This window comes from Carassius auratus, unplaced genomic scaffold, assembly GCF_003368295.1.
Source record: "Carassius auratus strain Wakin unplaced genomic scaffold, ASM336829v1 scaf_tig00214714_1_2670353, whole genome shotgun sequence".
NCBI classification, from domain to species: Eukaryota; Metazoa; Chordata; class Actinopteri; order Cypriniformes; family Cyprinidae; genus Carassius; species Carassius auratus.
The window spans coordinates 252,130-276,300 of NW_020527778.1; the positions used below are offsets into that span (position 1 = coordinate 252,130).

The window sequence follows — 24,171 nt, forward strand, 5'->3', positions numbered from 1 at the left end:
TTAAGAACGTTCGTTCATAACTTTGTTCTGAGAACGAGCTCAAACAAGATGCCAAAATAAAACCCCTAGTAACTAAACAAAACGGGAAGGCATTGATCTTTAGAATAAACTTGCAGATTCTCTCCAGTTAAACATTAAGCTGTTGTTGTGCACGGAAATGACCTGACGTGCTCTTCTCAATGTTACATGATCTCACATAAAATAAATACATAGTTCAATAATTCATCCGCTGTGTTTCCCTGCATGTGCGCTTTTGAGTGCTCCTTCCTGGAGTTCTAGTCACATCCTATTGTGATCGCATCTCAGTTGTTTCGTTTCAATGTGACCCGAGTCCGCCATACTGAGAGTAAAGGACTGCACGCCAGCGCTCAAGTGCACTTAACATCACACACAGCAAGTGAACCAACGAGGATTGTCTGTCACTCAACAAAAGTCACTTCGCACAGCCAGCCGCCTCAGACAGGTAAAACACAGGTAAAACACTCAATAACGTGTGACAACTGAACGCTTTCTCTTTAAAATGCGCGTTATTCTCTGTGGGAATAAGATTCTCATTCTCATTGTAAAAGCGAAAGTGTTGAACAATGTGATGCGGAAGGCATCGACCATCTCTGATCTTTTTTAAAATGGTGCAAAACTAGTAATTAAACGGAATGATATATGAAACACTACCTTTATAAATGCACATTTGTGTAATTCTAATTAAATATATATTTATGTGGATAATAATACCTTCTAAGAGTATTTCCTGTCCTATCATAGAGCTAATATAAATGCATTAGTCTCGTGACCAATGTTTTATTACTATTATTGATTTATTTTTCCATGATGAAGATCTAGTAATTCAGGTGGAGTTGTGGATATATCTGTGCATTTTTCTGAATAGGCTATTATATATATAATTATGACAGATGCATGTATTTTAGTTTATCTGAATTAAGAGTCATGGCCGAAGACATTCAGCAGAAACTGGAGAAGTACCGCACGGCGCCCTTCGACGCGCGCTTCCCGAACCAGAACCAGACCAGAAACTGCTGGCAGAACTACGTGGGTGAGTTCTTTTTAGGAGGGGAAATATTTAGAGAGTAAGTTATCCAAGTGCGTGTAATCCACTGTAAGTCATGGCCTGTGCTGGTGCAACCATCAGTGTAACTAACGATCAGGGGGCTCGACATTTTTAAAGTAATTAATGTCAGTAATTTTAATGTTTTTTTTTTTGTTTTTTTTGGCTGTTTAAAAACATTTTTGACAAAAAAAAAAAAAAAAAAAAGTAACATAAAAATGTAGCGTTTTGTCGATTCCCGGTCTACCGTTGCCATGGTTAACTCGCGATGTTTTGGATCTGCGCTCTTCTTAACTATGGAAACGTATTTATTCAACACGGTAAAAACGGTAATTGCAAATCTTATTTTTCCATCACAATTCTTAGATAACCTCACAAAATTCAGTATTTTTCTTGCAATTCTGAGTCGCAAATACTTTTTTTTTTTATTCCGTTGTGGAAATAAGCTCACATGCTAACCACGTTTGTGATTAATTAATAAAATAATGTATGAAACATAAGCCTACACTATTTCTTGACAATTTGGGATCAGCAAGATTTATTTTTTAAATAAGGACTATTTTTATTTAGTGCTTTAAAATTGATTAATCTTGATTAACCGCTTTCAAAATAAATGTTTGTTTACATAATATGTGAGTAAAGTGTATATTTACAGTATATGTCTATATAAATAAACACGTTTATATTTAAGAAATATTTACACATTCGTATATATATATATATATATATATATATATATATATGTGTGTGTGTGTGTGTGTGTGTGTGTGTGTGTGTGTGTGTTTTACCATATTATTTTACTGTATTTTTTATTAAATAAATGCAGCCTTGTTGAGTGAAGAGACTTTAAGAAACTTTTTAAGAGATATTCTATTAATAATTTATATAAATTGTAAAACAGTAAATTAATTTCCTTCATCAAAAAATTGCATAAAGAAAGAAATTTAAAAAATGATATTTTGTGCATTTTTCAGTCATTTTCATTAGAAATATTTCCCTTTTCCCTTTTCTTTTTAAGAGTAATATGAAATTAAACCGGTACTTCTTTATTTATTTTTTATTTTGTATGTTTTTTTTAGAAATACCATGGTACCATGTCCTTAAAACACAGTAATCTATGGAATCTATTTAATTTATCTAGATTTTTATCGCTGCCAAAAAGCTCTGGATGCCAAAGGTGTGGACACCGCTCCATGTGACTGGTACAAGAGGGTCTACAAATCTCTCTGCCCTCTATCCTGGGTAAATATTCCTTCCTCACCCATCTCTGCTAGCACCATGAAGGTCATTTACTCTCAACATTTTCATGTGTCGCTCAGATTGAGAAGTGGGACACTCAGAGGGAAGACGGAACATTTCCAGGAAAGATCTGAAGAGCACACAGTCTCCAGAGAACTGCATCAGGGGAACCGAAACACATCTGTCTGTGATATCTCACCCCGGTCCAGCAGGGCCTTATCAATGTTTGTCCAAAAGTGCTCGTGTCAGGCTGGAGGATGAGATCGATTGTTAACGTCATTCCTTATTTAAATGAAAGTATTGCAGATTCTACATTAAAATCTCTCAGGCTTTGAAATGTGATTTTGTTGTGACGTGCTTCATGGAGTCTCAGTCAACAATAATCATTTTGGCATAAAACATGACATCCAATGCATATTACACAAACCAACAGCTATTAGCAGAAATACACAGTGCACAGTTCACCAGGAAACAAAATAGTGTTTACAAGGTACCAGGTTGAGAACCTGTTACAACAAGAACTTATGAGGAAGAACTCAATCAGTGGATTTGATCAAGTTCAAATTACATTTTTTTTTTTTAAAGGCATTTAGTAACAAGTAAACTAGATAACCATGAGGAGAACATTTAACATGTTGATCAGACGGATTCTTCCCTTTAAACGAAATAGATCTACAAAAATAAAAATTGTCTGAAAATGTGTTCACTCTCAGGCCATCCAAGATGTAGATGAGTTTGTTTCTTCATCAGATTTGGAGAAATGCATGTAGCATTGCATCACTTGCTCAACGACGGATGCACTGCAGTGAATGGGTGCCGTCAGATTGAGAGTCCAAACAGCTGATAAAAACATCACAATTATCCACAATAATTAACATCTGGAGAAGTCAAAAGCTGCGTTTGTAAGAAACAAATCCATTATTAAAATGTTTTAACTTTCTTATCTCATCAGACCAAAATCCATAATCATGCTAATAAAATTATAATAAAATAGCTTTTTCATTGGAGAAAGCAAGTATTATGGTTGTTTCTCACAAACACACAGTACATTAAAGGGTTAGTTCAACCAAAAATGAAAAATTAATCCATAAATGACTCACCCTGAAGTCATCCTAGGTGTATATGACTTTCTTCTTTCAGAAAAATTCAGTCAGATTTATTTCAAAAATGGTCTTTGATCTTTCAAGCTGTTGGATGCAAATCAGCGGATGCTGCACTGCATTGGTCCATGAGAAGTTTAATAAAAACCTCATGCATTAAAAATATATATATCCATATTGAAAGATCAAAGACCATTTTTAAAATTACTCTGACTGGATTTCGTCTGAAAGAAGAAAGTCATATATGCACCTAGGATGACCTCATGGTGAGTCATTTAAGGGCTTATTTTAATTTTTGGGTGAAGTAACCCTTTAACTGATGGACTGGAATAGTGTGGATTACTTGTGATGTTTTTAATCAGCTGTTTTGGACTCTTATTCTGACGGCACCCATTCACTGCAGAGCATCCATTGCTGAGACACTGATGCAATGCTACGTTTTTCCAAATCTGATGCAAACATTAAAGAGAAAGGGGATATTTAATAATAATTACAGTGGCTTTCATAGGAGGTAAACTGGGCACATTTGCATATTTGTTTGTGTTAAAAAGCTTTTGCATGAACTCTGTAGATCTGAAACAATGTAAATACTTATTATTGATGATATATTAAACTATTTAAATGTTACAAATATGACTGTAGGATATACAAACTACAAATTCTTATTATCACAAGTGGATCTGACATGAAAAATGTAATGCGGTGTGCATGTTAGTATGCATCGACTTTATCAAAAATCACATGACATGGTCAAAGGACACTTACTTTAAAAAGACGTCCAATATATATTACAACAACATCATAGCAAAAAATGTTATATGTACACAGCTTTAACATACAGTTTAAGTGTGTGTGTGTGTGTGTGTGTGTGTGTGTGTGTGTGTGTGTGGTGAGGTTACACAGTTTTCCAAATGTTCCAAGACGGGAAAAGAAAAACATAACCTGCTTTAAAAAACCCTGCACCCTGCCGTCGTACTCTCAGTATCGCTGCTTTCCGTGTCTTCGTATGCCAGTCATGCAGGTTTTAGGCCGCAGAGCTGAAATTAAATGAAATGTACTTTATATCAAACAATAGCAGTGCATGCATTGCTGAATTAAACGTGCGTGTAATGATTGTCAGCACCTGGGTCAGCTGTCTGTTTCTTCTTGTGCTGGTGAATGATCTGATTCTCATTGGTCAACTTCACATCCTGGTACTCTACGTGGTTGCTATAATGACAGACGATGAGTTTCACTGACGCAAGCACTTGTTTACATGAACACAAAATGCATCATGGGACAAAAGTGCAGTCTGGAAGTGAACCGTAGGCTAGAAGGATGAATATAAGAGTGATCACAGCGTCTCATACAGTTCTTCTAACACACACACACACACACACACACACAGAGTTTCTCATGTCATCATCTGGTCTGTTTAACACCACGCCCAGGGTGTAAGAGAGAGCGATCAGGCCAAACAAGTCAGTCATCAGCAGATGTGTGTGTGTGTGTGTGTGTTTTGTCTGGGTTTGGCACGGAGTCCTCACATTCAACTGTGGCTGTGTGTTCAACGCATTTTTGTGGGAGTATAATTACTGCAATTTTAAAAACAGTCTGATGCAATAGAAAACCCAACATTTCCTCAACAACAACAAATGTTGCAGCACAGAAACATTAGATGCGGTGTGTGTACCTGATGACTGTGCTCTTCTCTCGGTGTGTGATCTGCGTGTTGTCTGTGAACAGTATGGTGTGGTAAGGGACGACAGGATCCAGGGTTGGCAGAATTCCCCGCGAAACGTTCTTCACACACTCTAAAACCCCGTTATACACTAACAGATCATCAACTAAGAGCTAAACACACAAACACACACACACGACTGAATTAATGCGCATCAGATGCAGAAAAACAGGAGAGGAAAACACTGAATTCTTATATTTCACATGCTCTTAGATACCTTTATTCAGCAAGGACGCATTAAATAGACATGACAGTTAAAGACGTTTCTAATGACAAAAAGTTTTCTAAGAACTTTTAAACTTTCTATTCAAAGAATCCTGTTTTCAACATTGATAATAATAATCAGAAATGTATCAAATCAGTGTAGTAGAATGATTTCTTAAGATTTCTGGTTTTGCTGAGCAGAAAATCTTTCAAAATTATTCAAAAGTGTGTGTGTGTGTGTTTACCCCAAATTCTTTGACTCCTCGCTGAGGTGTTTTGGAATAATTCCATAATTTAATCATGGAGACCGTCATTGGCTGGTCAAAGATGACATAGACACGGTTCACCTGGAAAAACAGACACATAACCATCAGATCAATTCTAGCCACTTAATGAGCACGATGCTACAGCAGGAGGGGGCGGAGCTTAGCTGATAAACTACAGTCACACACACACACACACACACACACACAGTTTGTCCTCACCAGTCCAGGCAGCACCGGTGCGAGCCACATGTGTTGCCCGTCGTGTGTGTCATTGACCACATCTATCAGTTTATCAGGTGTACGGACGTCACCGCACACGTTATCCAGCACATTCACGCTGTCCGGGAACGCAGCGATGTCTGGGGACAGATTGTTAAAGAAAACTCATATTTGAGCTGTTAAAGTGTCTTGATCTTGTTGGGTGATGTGTGTGTGGCCCCTTGACTCTGTGTATGTGTGTGTGTGTGTGTGTGTGTGTGTGTGTGTGTGTGTGTGTGTGTGTGAGAGAGAGTTCATAAGGATACTGCTGTCACTGAGAGGGATCTTCTGCTCATTCTGGTCGTAGAGCTCCAGTCCATTAAGGCCGATGTAGTAGAGGTCGCCCCACGATGACAACAACTGCAGCTGGAAGATAACTGACACACACTCGGTCAAGGAAAAACTCAGAGATCTCAAACACAAAATTGTGGATTAATGGGAAAATTTAACTTTTTTTTAATGCTTTGCTAATTTGTTACTTTTTGCCAATGGCTGATACAAATGTAACAGCTCCACACTGGAAATTATTGGAAAAAGTAATTAAAGCAGTATAGAAATATATTTTTTTTACTTTATCTTTATTATTATCAGTCTAATAAAATAATTTATTTGAAATAATACATTTAGATTTTTAAATATATCCATCTATCTATCTATCTATCTACATACAGATATAATCTAAATAGATTTCAAATATATATATATTAGAAATAATCTGTAAAGATGCTTTTTTTAATCTGTTATCAATTTAGATTTTGAATCTATTGAACATCTATTTAGACATAATATAATCCAAATAGATTATTTCATATATATATATATATATATATATATTTTTTTTTTTTTTTTTTTTTTTTTAAGACATTTCTTAGACATTATCTTCAATGGATGAAATAGTCTACTTCAACAGATAGCTCCCTGTGAGATCTGACAAGTAATAGATTTATGACTAATACTGTTACTAAAGTTAATTTAGCTTGCAATACGAATGAACAGCATATTTAAAGTATTACCAGGACCAACAATGAAAGACACTGATATTTGTAATGAAGCGTATAGTGAGCAGAAGTGAGGATACATCCACATGGCATCAGTGGAGCCTCATAGTCCACACTGACCAGCTCATCTGTCCGGTTCCCTGCCCTGAACACACACACACACACACACACACACACACAACAACATGTAGGGTTAAGGCTGTCTGTAATATTTCAGTAAGCAAAGATGACAGTGTGAGCGTGCTGCACCAGTGAGCGAGCACGTCCTCTGTGTTCTCGCTGGTCGAAGCGGGCGATCGGTTACTCGCTGTGCTCGTGTTGTTCTGTAGGTAGTCTATGAACAGAATCTCCTGTGCAAAGTCAAAGTGGCAATTCCCCGGACCCTTGCGAATGAGAAACCCCCCGAGTGGAGAAATACACGCTCCGTCCAGGAACACACGCATAACCTTCACCTAGAGGAAGCACATGGGCACATGAGGTGTGTGTGTGTGTGCTGAAAAACACACTGATTTCGTACGAACAGAGACAGATTCCACTCTCACCCCTCGGTAAGAGTCTTCAGGCGATTTGTTGTAGTTCCACATCCTGAATCCGGCGATGGTCTGCAGCCGAGCGAACCTCACGGTGAGCGTGTGATCAGAACCGGACGAGAAGGGAATCAGCCACATGTGTTTATCATCTGTGGTGAGGTTCATCCCGTCAAACAACCTGACAGAGGAAGAAAACAGGCTTTAGAATCATCCAAAAACGGTTCTGGTGTACCGAATGTATCTTTCACCAACTTGTCTAGGGTTCGAAGGTCGCTGCTGTACTCGGGGAGGTCGTTGAGGTCACGGGGTGACGCTGTTGCCATAGAAACATCAACAGGGATACTCTCACCGCCCTTACCGACGACCTCTAACCCCGTCAGTCCCACATAGTGAGGGTCACCCCACGATGACAGCAGATTCAGCTGCACAACTGCAGAGAAAACGATTTTTGTGTAGCGTTTTTTACAACACACATCATTCCAACGCAGCTTTACGGAAAATGCATGAAATGTTTCGTGCATTTTGTAATTGTACACACACACACACACACAGAGATATATCTTGGCACAGTTAGATAAAAGAAAACCTGTTTAGTATTGAGATTGATTGATACTTACTGCTTCCTGTATAAAGTCCCGTTGTTTCCTCTTCGGCTGCAGTCATGTGATCCAGCTCCATCTGAAGCAAAACATCCCATTCTTTACACATTGTTTGACCCCAATAGCAGGGCTCATTACTTATATATGTGAGTAGATTATTTCAGAGAAACAGAAACGATCACAACAGCATCATTCCTCCAGTCTTCAGTGTCACATGATCTTCAGAAATCATGAAAATATATACTGATTTACAGCTCGAGAAACATTTCTGATTATTATCAATGTTGAGAACAGTTGTGCTGCCTGATATGTAAAAATACAGCATTTGTTTCTTAAGATTATAATGTCTTTACTATCAATTTAATGCATGCTTGCTGAATAAAAGCATTGGTTTCTTACATTTAAAGCACTGGTATAGATATTTTTGGTTCTAAGCAGCATCACATACGTGGATGAGCGTGTCCTCCGTCCTGAACCCGGCTCGTGTGAACGGTCTCTCCTCTCCTTCACCGTCAGCCGTCTGCGGCCGCTGCAGATCCTCGTCCTCATCACCCGCTCCGTCCGTCTCCATCTTACCCCCGAACGTGTCATCAAACTGCGCCATGGCCTCCAGGATCTCATCATCTGTGGTGAACAGGATGGTATCGCCAAACTGATCCAATTCTGAAAAAACAACAACAACATGATGATGTTCATGTGAAATAATTCAATTATGAAGTGCACAGCCTTGCATCCTAAAAAAATCAGCTGATTTATAAAAAAATAAATCATTTGATGGTGTTGAGCTATTAATATTATTAAATTTAATAAATTAATAAAATGCGATCAATAAAAACTTATCACAGTTTTTCATATATATATATTTTAATATACATTATACACTGTGATACACATCTGTATTTTCAGCATCATTCCTCCAGTCTTCAGTGTCACATGATCTTCAGAAATCAGAATAATATGATGATTTATTATTAGAATTATCAAACATTAGTGCTGCTTAATTATTATTTTTTGCAACCTGTGATACTTTTTTTCAGGATTCTTTAATGAATAAAATGTTCAAAAGAAGAGCATTTATTTAAAATAGAAATATTTTGTATCAATATACGCTAGAGTTAAAAAGTGACACTAGAGGTCAGTAAATATTTATTCTTTCTTTTAAGTCATCTTAAATTGTTAAGAAGTGACAGAAAATATTTATATTTTGAATAAATGCTGTTCTTTTAAACTTTTTATTCATCAAAGAATCCTGAAAAAAACATCGCAGTTTCCAAAAAAATATTTGATAATTCTAATAATAAATCTTCATATCAGAATGAATTCTGAAGGATCATGTGACACTTTATACTGGAGTAATGGCTGATGGAAATTCAGCTTTGCATCACAGAAATAAATTATATTTTTAAAGGATATTAAAATAGAAGCCTTTATTTTATATTGTACTAACATTTTACAAGATTACTGTTTTCTGTATTTTTGATCAAATAAATGTAGCCTTGATGAGCAGAAGAAACTTCTTTACAAGTCTTCCTGATCTCCAGCTTTAATGCACTTATCAAAATAACAAAAGTAGACAAATGTGTAAAGTTTTGGGAATGCGAAAGGTGTCGAAAAATATGCCTAAAAGAATTAAAAGAAAAACAGGTTTATAAATAAGCTTTTTCACAAAATACGTTATTTTTAGTCGCTGTATTAAACCCCTGTAGATTTTATTTCAACATTTTATTCTCTCACTGGCCAAAAGTCTAACCCTGAAATCAGAAAGTTTTTTTTTATTTTTTATTAAATGGAGTGTTTAGACATATTTCTAGAAAAAAAATTCCATTCCCAAAACTTTACACATTTGACTACTTTTGTTATTTTGATAAGTGAAAACCTGATATATCAGAAGTGAAAAAATAGTTGTAATCTGGCTCAGAGGAAGACAACAATCATATCTTTGTAGCAATTTTCTACAGATCAAGAGAGAATTAAAGACTTTCTCACCTTATAAATGGCAAAAACGCTACAAAAAGTACATTTCATGAGAAAGTGTGACGCTCCCATGTGACTATTTTTAAAATCAGCAGCACCCCAAAAAATTAGTAAGAAAAAAGCAATGGCTATCATTCAGCACGTGTGTGTTATATTTCCATCTGTACCTCCTGAGAGCGTTCCTGACGCTTTGGCGATCTCCCCTCGGAAGACACAACGTCCGTCAAGGATCATTTCCGTTTCTCTCGCTCCTCTGAACGAGTGGATCCTGGACTTGTTGTAATTCCAAACCCGGATCATCGCCAGGGAGCATCTAACACCCAGATCCATGCTGATGATGTGCTTGTGACCCGGAGAGAACGGGGCGAGCCAGAGGTGCATGTCGTCCTGCGTCCGGTGCGCTCCGTCCATCAGGTTAGTAACGACTCGTGGGTCTTTCCCGTAGGCCGGAAGGATGTTGATGTCCGGCGGGTCAGCGGTGATGTGGACCGGGGTCACCGGCTCACCGCTGGAGGAAAAGATCTCGATACCGTTGAGACCGACGTAGTGACGGTCGCCCCACGTGGACAGGATCTTAATGACGAGGTGGCGACCCTGCGGGAGAACCGGGATCTCGAAGTCTTCGGGGTCGTCAGAATCAGGGAGTGCTGAAACAGAGGGGCGTCGGGAGGAGACGGGTGTCAGACGAGACTGACACTGAACAAACTCATCAAAAACATCTCCCTCCAGCCCCATGTTGGAGATCCGCCCTCGCTGACTCTGGTTAAACTTCATTAAAGAGTCCCAGGACTCCATTAACGGGTCGTCCGGTTCACACCAATGTGGTTTCGGTCTTCGGTTACAGTCGGACCTTGGGCTGCTTTCCTCTATAGCTAAAAAATGAAAAATAAATGTACTTTACATTAATATTAAGTGTGCATTCATTCATGGGAAAGAATGATTGGATGCATTCCCAGTTTATATATTCCTAGCATGCACTGGAGATGCAGGGAAAGTATGCAGGGAAAATAAACATCATACAATTCACGAAACCACAAAACCAATGCATTTGAGTTTGAAACTTTTACCCTGAAATCAATGTGAAAAACTGCTGGAAACCAATTTTACTGCAGTTATTAAAAAAAGGAGTTACCCTGTTTAAATAATAATAATAATAATAATAATAATAATATCTGTTTACCCCCCCCCCCCCACACACACAAAGTTCCTTTGATACAAATGTATCCTAAAAAGTACAAGTAAAACACATTTCTATTCGATCAATCTTCTAAAATGTAAGTACATTTAAATTAAATAAAAAATTAAAATGTATGCATTTAGCAGACGCTTTTATCCAAAGCGACTTACAATGCATTCAGGCTATATATTTTTTTTACCTAAAAAAATAATTAACATTCAATAATTAATTAATAATTAATTAATTAATTAAATTCAAAATAACATTTAATAGATTATTTTAATTGTTTTCGTCAAATAAGGTGCTACTAATAAAATTAAAACAATTTATTTACAACAAAATCAACTGAAATTCAAAGTTTTTACATATATGTATATGTGTTTATATATATACACTTACTTTTTATCAAATAAGGAGCTACATAACAGAACTCGTATATAGTATACATTAAAAAAAGACTGAAAAAATATCTTGTTTTTATTATATTCCATACATTTTAACTATTGTTATTATTATTAATATTATTACCACTTTGAGAAGCACATTTTACTGTACAGTAGCAATATACGTCTTTCTTTCTTTGCTTCTTAATACACTCCTGTCTTTCTTCTATCGTCGTTAAGGTTTAGTGTGTTCACCTAGGCTAAATATTAGGTATTTTTTTCCTAATGCATCACTTAGTCCTAGAACCAACTGCAACAAACCTGTCTAGGAATAATTATTATACCAGAGAAGCATTGATGAATAAACCTCTGTCATATTACTTTCTCTGTGAAGCTCTAATGCTAATCTTATGCCTCTAGACGGCTGATGCAGCTTTAGTGTATGTTTAGTGAAATGCACCTGTTGTGGTGAACTCGGTCATGAGATTCGGTTGTGTTTTCTTCACAGATTGTGCTGAATTTCTCCTGCCACTGATGGGCCGCTCGGTCCGCTCGAACTGCTCATCCCACAGAGCCAAATCCTGGTCCAAACGATCGCTCAAGTGCTGCTCTTGTTCTGCACGCAAACTGGAATTCAGTCTCAAAGTGGGGTCTAAATCTAACGTATCAGAAATGAATTCGCCGGACAGGGTTCTGTGTGGGCCCTTGTGGCTGGAGGCTTGTTTGCAGGCGCTTACAGCGTTGCACGAGACGTCAGGGAGCACTGAGTGTTTGGATTGGGTTGTGTTTTGTGCCTGGAGCCACCGAGGACGCTCTCGTTCCCGAGACGCTTCGGCATCATTCGCTGCAGTTCGATTCATCGTCTGGAGCCAGTGTGGAATCCGACTGGAGGACGGCTGCGTGGTCACAGTCTTCATCGTCTCCGTCCGGCCGCCGGGTAACGTGAGGTCCAGAGGAGAAGAGTCGTGTCTTTCTAGAGAGTCTCTCTGCATTTCTGCCACACTGCTTCCAGGGTTAACTACATCAGATTTGTCCTGGCTTGTTTCTACCACTGAAACAGCAGCGTTCGACTCCTGAGTCTCTGGCTCATGTGGGCTGCAGTCTTGCAGACTGTGTCCTGAAGAGACCGGGCTCGGAGAGGTGCATTCTGGGAGATGTGGTTCCTGGAGCTCAATGGAGCTGCTGTAGTCAAAGACCTGGTTACCACAGCCCTTCTCCAACTGACCCTCGAACACCAGAGTGCTGTTCACGTACAAGCGAACGTGTCGCGCACCGACGTCCAGATCCTGTCAGAAAAACACATGCATATCCAAATGTGTCACTTAATGTGAATATTACAAAAGTGCAAACTCACATGGGTATTTATACCACAAAATATGCCATGAATTTTCATAAAAACACACACAAGCCCTATTAGCGGTTGATAATGAGGTGAATGAGAGTAAAAAAAAGAAATAAAAAAAATATATAAAATACATGTGTGTATATAGAGATATTTGAATAAATAATACTTAATCATCTATGAAAATAGACATTTTATTCCAAAAAAATTCAGAAAAGTACTTTTGGGAAAAAAAATTTTATAATATAAACTGATTCAGATATCAATTGTTTTTAATGCGACAAATGAGAGACACACAACTTCAGCCCAAAGACGTACATTAAAAGGACAACCTAGCAACCACCAGGCAACACCTTAGCAACACCAGGCAAGTTTTTCTTGTTCTGTTGACTTCTATAAAAATTTATTTGAACTTTCCTTTACTCCCTATTGAGCAGGAAAACCTGTTTTTGACCCATTATATTACTAAAAATATTTTTAAAATATTAAATCAATAAAGAAACTGATAACTATTGAAATAATAATATTGTACTGTAAAATAACAAATGGGTTCTTATTAATAATAATAATAATAATAACAACAACAATAGTATTATAAAAAATATTTTTTTAATAATATTGTACTGTAAAATAACAAATGGGTTCTTATTAATAATAATAATAATAATAATAAATAATAATAACAACAACAATAGTATTATAAAAAATATTATTTTATTACTTTTAAAATTTAAAAAGTTAAATAAATCAATAAATAAATTGATTACTATTTAAATAATAATACTGCGCTGTAAAATAACAAATGTGTTCTTAATATTAATAATAATAATAATAATAATAATAAACAAAAACAACAATACTAGTATTAAAAATATCATTTTATTACATTTGAAAAATTCTATAAAAATCAATAAAGAAACTGATTACTATTGAAATAATAATATTGTACTGTAAAATAACAAATGTGTTCTTAAAGGGACAATAAGTAACTTTTTAGGTATTTTATTATCTAAAATCAATATTTTTATTCATAAATATGCCCTCAATGGTGTACAAATACCTATGCCAATGTTTAAACTAATCCTTGTAAATGAAGAATTTATTATCTTTATATACATGGGACGGGTAGGTCGACGGAGGCTTCCATGTAGTTCCGCCATCTTGCAAAACTATAATAGCAGAGAGGGACAAAAAGTACTAAGCCAACGGGTTTCCACAACGCGTTTTCGGTCAGAGCCAGAAACGCAGGTGCAGAGCAGTGAGAGGCGCTTGAAACTGCACCGGCAAGTTTAAAAGTCTGGATTGCATTCTTATTATGGACCATACATATGCCGCGCCACAGGAGAAGAAAACATCGTCGCCAAAACAGTCAAAAATAGAACGTAAAAGGAAACGTGACGGTAGATTACAGAAAACAAGAGTTAATGTCGGGGAAGCTTTTTCTAGGTGGAAAGAGCTAATGCTTGATAAAGATTTCAAAAGAGACGCTGAAGTGGCCAGTTTTCTTCTCGACAGGTAAGTCAGTGTTACAATCTATATTACAATATTTTTTTTATATCTAACAATGCACATTATTCAGAAAATATAACGAATAAATTAGACATAACTACTAATTACAATATTTCATGTTTTCCACAGTCAGTAATTCATACTGTAACATTCGTTTGTTAGTTGTCATGTTGCAGTTTGTTTGAAATAACACACCTGTTCACCTGAAGGAAAACTCGACGAAGTGCTATTAGAAGACATCCCGTCAAAGCTTTTTGGTACATATTGCCTACCGTAGATGCAACGCGCATTTGAAAAAGCGAGGCGATGGAGAGCAAAATTAGTTTGAATGCAAAATACAATTTCACCACTAGATGGGAGTAATTCCTACTTACTGTCCCTTTAATATGAATAATAATAGTAATAAACAATAACAATACTAGTATTATTAAAAATATTTTACAACTTTTTAAATTTAAAAAGGTATATAAAAATCTATAAAGAAACTGATTACTATTGAAATAAGATTATTAAATAAAATAAATATATAAATAAATATAAAAAAATGTTTCTTAATAATGATAATAATAATAAACAATAACAACAATACTAGTATTAAAAATATTATTTTATTACTTTTAAAGTTTTAACAATTCAATATAAATTGATAGAGAAACTGATTACCATTGAAATAATAATACTGTACTGTAAAATAAAAAAATGGGTTCTTAATATTAATAATAAACAATAGCAACAATACTAGATATTACTCAAAATATTATTTTATAACTTTTTTAATTAAAAAAAAATCTATTAAATCAATAAAGAAACTGATTACTATTGAAATAATAATATTGTACTTTAAAATAACAAATGGGTTCTTAATATTATTAATAATAAACAATAACAATAATACTTACATTAAGGCTGCGGTTATAATTCCAAATTTTGATCCGAGAGATGCTGAAGTTCGGAGATCGTTCCACATTCCTGATGATAAAATAAAGCTGGACGGGCGGATGGAACGGACAAGTCCACATGTGACGCTCTTTTGTGGTCTGAAAGCACACAGATATTAAACACATGCTAATTATCTGCATCACTTATCATGAGTAGTATGTTTTCCCCACTTACTTTAGTTTTTCCGTTGACGAGGGCGGCCAGATTCCCGGGCTGATCCGTGTTGCGAATGTCCAGGTCATGTGGAGACACGAAGAGTTTGTGATTTTGTGGACAGAAGAACTGCACTTCTGTGAGCCCCACCTGACCCGGGTGACCCCAGTTTGACAGGATCTCAATGCTAACGTAAAGAGCGGGCGTCACCTGCGGAGATGCTTCCCTCGGCTGTGTAGAAAACAAAGCGCTTGGTGAACTAGTCTGGTCAAGCGTTGACAGTACAGTGTGTGTTAAATCAGATACACTCACCGTCAGAGAGAAACTGCTGGTGTCAGCGACATCAATCCTCTCCAGAGCCTTTAACAAACACTTCTGCTGCCTGAGAACACGTGACAGAAACAGTGTTATAAAGATGCAGTTCGTCACGAAATAATAGTGTGCTAAAGTTTTATTTATCATCAGTGTGTTTCAGGAATTAACACTTTTATTCAGCGAGGATGCGTTCAATTGATCAAAGGTGACAGCAAAGGCATTTATAATGTTACATAGGATTTCCATTTCGAATAAATGCTGTTCTTTTGAACTTTCTATTCATCAAAGAATCCTGAAAAGTTAAAACACATCACGTTTTCCACAAAGACATGAAGCAGCATGACCGTTTTCAACAGTGATGATGATCAGAAATGATTCTTGAGCAGGAAATCAGCATATCAGAATGATTTCTGAAGATCATGTGACACTTAAGACTGGAGGAATGATGCTGGAAACTCAGGAATACATTAGAGTCAAATAGAAAAGTTGTAATAATATTTCAGATTTTACTGTATTTTGATCAAATGAATGCATCATTGGTGAGCAGAAGAGCAGAAGATGCATATCCACATACCGACCCAAACTTAAAGGTGCTGTAGGGAACTTTTGTAAAAAAATATTTTTTACATATTTGTTAAACCTGTCATTATGTCCTGACAGTAGAATATGAGACAGATAATCTGTGTATAAATCAAGCTCTTCTGGCTCCTCCCAGTGTCCTATTGCCATTTGCAGAAACTCCATGGCTCCCGGTAAGAAACAACCAATCAGAGCTGCGGTCCGTAACTTTGTTTGTGTTCAAAATGTAGAAAAATGTATATAATAAGCGAGTACACCATGAATCCATTTTCCAAACCGTGTTTTTGGCTTGTCCTGAATCACTAGGGTGCACCTATAATAAGTGTTTATATTGGGACTATTTTAGATTGCTTCGGGGTACCGCGGCGGAGTAACCCAGTACCTTTGTGATTCTTCATAGACATAAACAGAGAGAAGTAGTTCCGGCTACGATGTTCTTCTGCAAGACGCAAGCAGTTCTGTTTATTAACCGCTAGAGCGTCAAAAGTTCCCTACCGCAGCTTTAAATCCTGACTACTTTAATAAGTAGCTTGCACAACTCTATAAATTTAATCTTGAGGACTGTATACCTCGGTTCCATGAGAGAGATACTCCGCATAGCTCTGTTAACCCGATACTGATCATCATCCTCCTCCTCCTCCTTAAAACAGAGATTTCACAGTCTTGTCATCTTAATTAGGCTACGGTATCTATCATTTATGTTTGAGTATGACAAAGCAGTTTACAGACATGTGCTGGAACTGATCTGCTGATGTAAATGAAGCTCTACCGGTGTGTTTTCTCTCTGCAGGGCTGCCGTTTCCTCCGAATCTGGCTCCTCCTGCACCTTACGAGCCGCAGACAGGGGGCGCTCTACACAACTGCATGGCACTACAAGACAAGAAATCATAGGTTTGAGCACTACATAGGCAGCAACTATTCCCTCACTTCTTCTGCAATCTCGGCTGGATTTCTAAAGGAGCTGCTCACAATCTAAACCAGATTTCACTTTACACTGTTAATGTTTGCGAGTATATACGGATGAGTAAGTGTGAGTAGCACACACGTGACGTCTCCGGTCTGCTTCCAGACGTTCTCTCCGTCGGTCTCCTGACGGTCACTGGTTTGGTGGGGATGTACGACTCCACGTTGTCTTTTCTTTGAGCTGAGAGAGCGCGCTCGATCTTTCGTCCACCTACACACAAAAACTCACTGAAAGCATGGATCGTTTCCACTGAGCTAACAACATCACGCTGAGGAATCGAGAACATAACCAGTGCTACACGATTTGGTGGGGGGGGGGTTATTATTATAATGTTTAATATTAATAATGTATTATTATTATAACTCAATCTGAAAAGCTGAGTCCTTCTACACTTAAGCCTCTATCACTAGCACTCTCTATTTTATTTCTATTTTATCTACTTTCTTTCTTTTTATTTACTAAAAGAAACTTTATCCTCTATCCCTAGCACTCTCTATTCTAATTCTATTTTATTAACATGCCTATTTTTTTTACTTTACCCTCTAACACTAGCAGTCTATTCTATTTCTATTTTATCTACCTGCTTATTATTATTATTATTATTATTATAAAAAAACTGACCCTCTAACACTAGCACTCTATTTCATTTCGATTTGATCTACTTGTTATATATTTTTTTTTTTTTTAAATGTACACTCTACATTTAACACTAGCCCTCTCTATTCTATTTCTATTTTTACATACCTACCAATTATTATTACCCTTTATCACTAGCACTGTTTATTTCTATTCTATCTACTTCCTTTCTTTTTATTTAAAAAAATTGACCATCTAACTCTAGCTCTCTCTATTCTATTTCAATTCTATCTACATTCATTCTTTAACTTTATCCTCTATCCCTAGCACTTTATTCTAATTCTATTTTACTTACATACTATTGTTTTTAACTTGACCCTCTAACACTAGCACTCTATTTTATTTCTATTTTATCTACTTTTACCTAACTCCTTTTTTTATTATTAAAAAATTGACCCTCTAAGACTAGCACTCTATTCTACTTTAATTTTATTGTCTTGTTTTCTCTTTATTTATAAAAAAAACGTTACCCTCTAACACTAGCACTCTATTCTATTTCTATTTTACCTACCTACTTATTATTATAAAAAAATTGACCCTCCAACACTAGCACTCTATTTTATTTCTATTTTATCTACTTGTTTTATTTGTATTTATTAAAGAAAAAAACTCTACCCTCCATCACTAGCACTCATTATTTCTATTCTATATACACTTGCTTTCTTTTTTTATTAAAAAACAAACAAAAAAAGACCATCTGACACTAGCACTCTCTATTCTATTTCTATTGTATCTACTTGTTTTTGTTATATTTATTTATTTATTTATAAAAATAAATCTTGTTAGGTGTGCCCTGTTGCTTCTATTCTATTCTCCTCACCTATAAGTGACTTTGGATAAAATCGTCTGCTAAATGACTAAATGCAAATTAATATTTATATAATTGTAAAACTGTAAAATAAAAATAATCATTAGAGTATAAAATGAATATTATTGTTATTTAAAAAAACAATAAATATTACTATTGTAATAAAAATGTTAAAACAAACAAACAAGTATTTGTGAAAAACAGCATAAGCTGCTGTCAGAGATGATTACCTTTTGAGGAAGGGCTGAATTCCAGCATGATGAGGTCACCATGGCTGAGCTGCTTGCTGATTGGCTGGCTTGTAGGTTGGGCAGGAAGTGTGAGGTCAGGAAGGCTGTCGCTGCTCTCCTCTCTCTCGATCTGCTCCTCGATCCACTCCTCCTCGGACTCCTCTCCGTCTGAGTCTCGATCGCTGCGTCTGACACTCAGCTCCAGGCTGCATCGCAGCGCCTTGAACACACAAACACCGGTCGACACTGAGCACGCACACAAAGCACAAGTGATGCGTGGGTCAGAGCAATGCACTGTATTTATCTTCAAGTGTGCTTGTATGGGTGACTCTTCCTCCTCACCTTGACCTGGTCAGCATTCAGAAGAACTCTGTCGACAGGCTCCGGCTCACTGCGTGACATCAGATCCACAGAACGTGGCACTTTACTGCCGTCGTGAGCAGACTGAGAGACAAACACAAGGTTTTACAGTCGTTCTACCGTATTTTCCGGAATATAAGTCACACTTTTTTCATAGTTTGGCTGGTCCTGCGACTTATAGTCAGGAGCGACTTATTTATCAAAATTAATTTGACATGAACCAAGAGAAAACATTACCGTCTCCAGCCGCCAGAGGGCGCTCTATGCTGCTCAGTGCTCCTGTAGTCTACACTGAAGCGCCCTCTCGTGGCTGTAGACGGTAATGATTTCTCTTGGTTCTAAATAAATGCAGCTTATATATGTTTTTTTTCCTCATCATGACGTATTTTTGGACTGATGCGACTTATACTCAGGTGTGACTTATAGTCCGAAAAATACGGTAATTGATCTGGAGATCAGAATCGCATGCTAAGTAGTATTTCTCAAGAAAAGCAGTATGCAGCATATGCAACGTACACAATGTTTTGTGTGGAATACTGTATCATAATGCCATACTGAGTCATTCTATGTTCAAAAACACAGTCAAAACTACTACTGTTGTGCTGTGTTCATGTCATGATGGAATTAGCATAATTATGTTTTTTTGTTTTTTATGGAAACACTAATTACACAAAAATGTATGCATTGGAATTTCCTGTGTTGTTATAATAACTTTATAAATTAAGCTATTAACACAAAATGTTCTTATATAATAAATACATTTTAAATAATTTTAAAATAAACATGAAAAAAATATAAATTATATATTTAAAATGAGAATGCATCATAATGTTGACAGGTTCAATCAAAATCTGAATTATGAAAAAACACGAAAGAAAAATCCCTGTAGTGTTATATAACTACAAAAGCCCTTATATTTTTAAATATTTATGTTTTGATGTCTTTCAGAATTTAGGAATGTTTTATGGCAACAATAATACCTAACAACATTAACTTAAAAAAAATATCTAGTTTAATCTGGTTTAAGAATCACAGTTGTCAGGTGGAGCTTATAAACTATAATAATGATCTAGATTGACCAGAACATTTTCTGAGTTGGAAACTAGCAGTTACAGTTATTCTGATGTAACATGAACATGCAGCGTTACTCCTGAGATGTTAACTGCACAATCACGGACACACACACACACACATATTCTCTCACCTCTATATCCACACTCTCGCATGGCTCAAAGTCATCGGAGTATCTGTGCTCTGGTGAAATCTTCACTTTACTTCCTTTCTCAGTGCAGATGTACACAGATTCCTACGGTAATGTGCATAGTGTTCAAATGCAATGCATTCAACCAACTACATACAGAATGTGGGATGAGAGCGTCAGTGAAGTAACAAGGTGTGTGTGTACCTGCACCCATCGTCGTCTCTGTGTTTTCTCCGGCGCTGTGTGGCTCCTCTGTTGCTGTTGATCTATCGCACGCTTCTCTCCGCTCTCTATGTGAACAGGCCACTAGAAGTCATTCAGACAGTCACGGGAAGCTTGCGTTCACACACGAGCATGAGGCGAGGGTTTACCTGCAGTGTGTGTGTTTCTCTGTGTCGGCGGATGGGCCGCTAGTGAAGGCTGGATGCTTTTCCTGCTGGATCGGCTCACATGAGCGCCGTTGATGTACAGATTGAAGCCTTGCTCTAAAAGCTCCAACTCGGCCTGACGAGGATCCTTCCTCTGCAGTCTTCTCAACGCCCTGAGAGAGAACACAAAACACACATCTGATCATCTCAAACATGTGATACTTAAACAACGGATGTGCTTCAGCGCCCTAGACATTGTTGCTAAATGGTCAATCTATAAATAACTACAAAAGTTTGTTAATTTCATCATTCAGGCCTTTCACACTACATTTAACCTTATGCAGAGCTCAACAACTGCAAGTGTATATTTCCCAGCTATATATATCTCACATTTCTGATCTCATGCATGCAGTTTAATGTCTTGTTAACGTAAACATTTGGTTATAAATTCTACAAGTCAAGTTTTTAGGTTGTCAACTACACTACTGTTTAAAAGTGTGGGTTTGCACTTTTTTATGTTCTTAAAGGAAGTCTCTTCTGCTCAACAAGGGTGCTTTTATTTGCTCAAAAACACAGTTAAATGAACAGAAAAATTGTTAAATATTATTACGGTTTAATATAGCTGTTTTCTATGTGACTATGTTGTAAAATTAAATTTATTTCTGTGATCAAATCTGTATTTTCAGCATCACTCCTCCAGTCTTCAGTGTCACATGATCTTCAGAAATCATTCTAATATACTGATTTGCTGCTCAAGAAACATTTCTGATTATTATTATTATTATTATTATTATTATTATTATTATTATTATTATTATTATTGTTGATTCAGGATTCTTTGATGAATAAAAAAATATAACCTTGTGTAACATTTCATATGTCTTTATTGTAACTGCATTGTTGCTGTAATAATGTATTTTTTTAAGAGCTGCATAATTTACAGCTATTATCGCAAAAACTATTAGTATAATAATTAAATCATTCAAAAATATATATTCAATGATAAATGCTAAGCAACACTTTTAAATGCCAAATTAGATATAAAATGTAAATGTGCAAGGTTAGTAACAAACCTAATAATATTAGATTTCAGATATCTGACTGTTTTAGGATATAACGCTACAAATTTCCACGACCCACTTTGGTGGTTTTTCAGCCAATCAGAGAAGCTCATTAGCAGGTCCAATCTTGTAGAACGTCACATGGACGAGCAGCGTTTGCATGTGATTCCTGTTGGGCTTGTAATAGTAGCCAACCTGAGCGCACACAGTTGTTGACCTGTGTTTGTACGTTTGTGTTCGGGTATGTCATCAAACCTGTTTTTATGCTGCAGGTTGATTAAATATTCATCCAGCTTCTCCTCAACAGAAGAGTGTTTCCCTCCCCTGCTCCTCCCGAGCTCCTGCAGACAATACAACTCTCAGTCAATCTGAACAATATCAGACACCAGATGAGACAGAAAGCTGCACAGACAGAGACTGGAGCGACTGGGGATCTCAAGGAATTTCATAGTCATTGGGTTTCTTTAAGAAGCTTTGAAGAAGCACAAATACATGCAATGCATGCAAAAATAATGATAGGTTCACTCTCAGTCCTAACAGTTGACTCTGCATATTAACCTGTGACAGGAGCGAGTATTACAACATAGAAAAAAAATCTTTAAAGTGATCGTTCACCCAAAAATGTCCATAATCCATAATAATAACACTTCCTCCGGTGAAAAAGCCTATCCGTTGTTGTCTCTCACATCAAAATACTCCCACATATTCATTTTGATCTGTGCATATTTCTTCTCTCGTTCTTTTTCACTGGAGAAAGCAGTGGATATTATATCTCATATTTTGTCAAGAAGCGACGCTTTAAAGTTTAAAATGTCTTAATGATGGATTTGTGTTCTCACAAACACACAGCTTTCTCTTTCCCTGATGGACTGTGGATTATTGTGATGTGTGATGTGGACTCTCATTCTGACGGCACCCATTCACTGCAGAGCATCCACTGATGAGACAGTGATGCAGTGCTGCATTTCCCCAAATCTGATGAAGAAACAAACTCATCCTAATCTTGGATAGCCTGAGAGTGAGCACATTTTCAGGAAATTTTCTTTTTTTTTTTTTTTCATCTCTTGAGTCTGAGACTGATTTGGGAAAGAGGTGAGAGACAGACACGGAAGAAGAGAGACAGATGTGAGAGACAGACATGACTCTTACAAAATCTGAACTGTTTTTCAATCACAGCATCTGGACACTAGAAAAGCATGAGTCAGAAGGAAAACAGAAAGGAAAAAAGAAGAAAACGAAGTGTGAGTGCAATTTATAGCTGACATAGAAAGGATATTTGCACTTGATTGAGAATAATTATTTCAATTGGCAGCTAATCACAATTCACCTTTAATTAAACACCTTTTTTTAAGGTGTATGTATAAATGCGCATCTATAATGCTTTGTTAATGTAAAGCTTTAGTTTTTACCAAGTTCCAAAGCTATATACTGACCTCAGTATTATTAGACAGATGTTATACAGATGTTCACATGCTGAAAATTAGCCTCTCTGCTAACAACAACAAGCAAATCCTCTCCGCCATTAAAGTATAAGATTTAAATCACTCTAAATTCACTCTAGCATTCATTTCTACACAATCTGAAATAAAAATGATGGATAATAAAAGTTGTCAACTTACTGTCCATGACATTTCTCAGCTGAAATCGCAGTTCTGCTTGCTTGCAGGAGCGTCTGTGTTGTTGCTTTTAGGGAGGGCTGGTAACCAGAGAGACGCTGACCAATCACAGCGCGTCCTCTAATCACAGTCCCCGCCCATACGACTGTCACTACGAATCACAGCACGCCTTCTCATTAGAAGATCCGCCCACACAGGTGAGGCCAACGCAAAATTCATACCCACATCTGTCAGTCATCTGCGATAAATGAATCAATCATTTGAAAATAAAGTGTTTTTATCCATTAACAATTTTCTTTGGATATTACAAGCACTACTGACCTTATTACTTAACTAAAAATGTTTAATAAGTCTAATGAGACACGTTTTATTTTTATGTAATTTTTAAACGTTGGTTAGGTAACATTACTTGGTCTGTTTATGCGTATTTATACTCATAAAATACAAATTGAATGCTGCAATAATAATATTTATTAAAAGAAAGATATATAAATATATATAAAATATTTTCTGATCCAGATAAAAAAAAAGTAAAGCCAGTTTCAATAAATTTTTGATTAAAGTTAAAATAAATATTGG

At 36.5% G+C, this 24,171-nt stretch overlaps 2 protein-coding genes across 6 annotated transcripts; one reads left to right on the plus strand and one right to left on the minus strand.

The window, feature by feature from the left end:
* Positions 1-212: 212 nt before the first annotated feature.
* Positions 213-2,644, plus strand: LOC113092707 (cytochrome c oxidase subunit 6B1-like). Of its 3 annotated transcripts, none has more exons than XM_026258404.1 (4): positions 213-463; positions 927-1,051; positions 2,205-2,305; positions 2,383-2,644. In XM_026258404.1, the coding sequence occupies exons 2-4, from the start codon at positions 946-948 to the stop codon at positions 2,434-2,436; spliced, it is 261 nt and encodes an 86-aa protein (XP_026114189.1). In that variant the 5' UTR covers positions 213-463; positions 927-945; the 3' UTR covers positions 2,437-2,644. The 3 variants fall into 3 exon arrangements, with proteins under 3 accessions (XP_026114189.1, XP_026114188.1, XP_026114187.1); XM_026258403.1 differs by having other exon boundaries at positions 272-474; XM_026258402.1 differs by lacking the exon at positions 213-463 and having other exon boundaries at positions 912-1,051.
* Positions 2,645-3,129: 485 nt separating this feature from the next.
* Positions 3,130-23,709, minus strand: LOC113092657 (protein KIAA0556-like). Of its 3 annotated transcripts, XM_026258340.1 has the most exons (28): positions 23,596-23,709; positions 22,232-22,317; positions 20,919-21,088; positions 20,752-20,837; positions 20,551-20,652; positions 19,329-19,430; positions 18,987-19,206; positions 17,394-17,522; positions 17,118-17,218; positions 16,918-16,988; positions 15,767-15,836; positions 15,476-15,685; positions 15,262-15,399; positions 12,194-12,797; positions 11,972-12,121; positions 10,119-10,823; positions 8,426-8,640; positions 7,996-8,056; positions 7,631-7,808; positions 7,391-7,556; positions 7,098-7,300; positions 6,929-6,993; positions 6,117-6,227; positions 5,812-5,951; positions 5,572-5,673; positions 5,075-5,235; positions 4,526-4,611; positions 3,131-4,439 (listed from the first exon to the last, which is right to left on the minus strand). In XM_026258340.1, exons 1-28 carry the CDS (start codon positions 23,605-23,607, stop codon positions 4,381-4,383), a joined length of 4,503 nt encoding a protein of 1,500 aa, XP_026114125.1. In that variant the 5' UTR covers positions 23,608-23,709; the 3' UTR covers positions 3,131-4,380. The 3 variants fall into 3 exon arrangements, with proteins under 3 accessions (XP_026114124.1, XP_026114125.1, XP_026114123.1); XM_026258339.1 differs by having other exon boundaries at positions 3,130-4,439; positions 10,119-10,817; positions 11,972-12,797; XM_026258338.1 differs by having other exon boundaries at positions 11,972-12,797.
* Between the last annotated feature and the right edge of the window lie 462 nt (positions 23,710-24,171).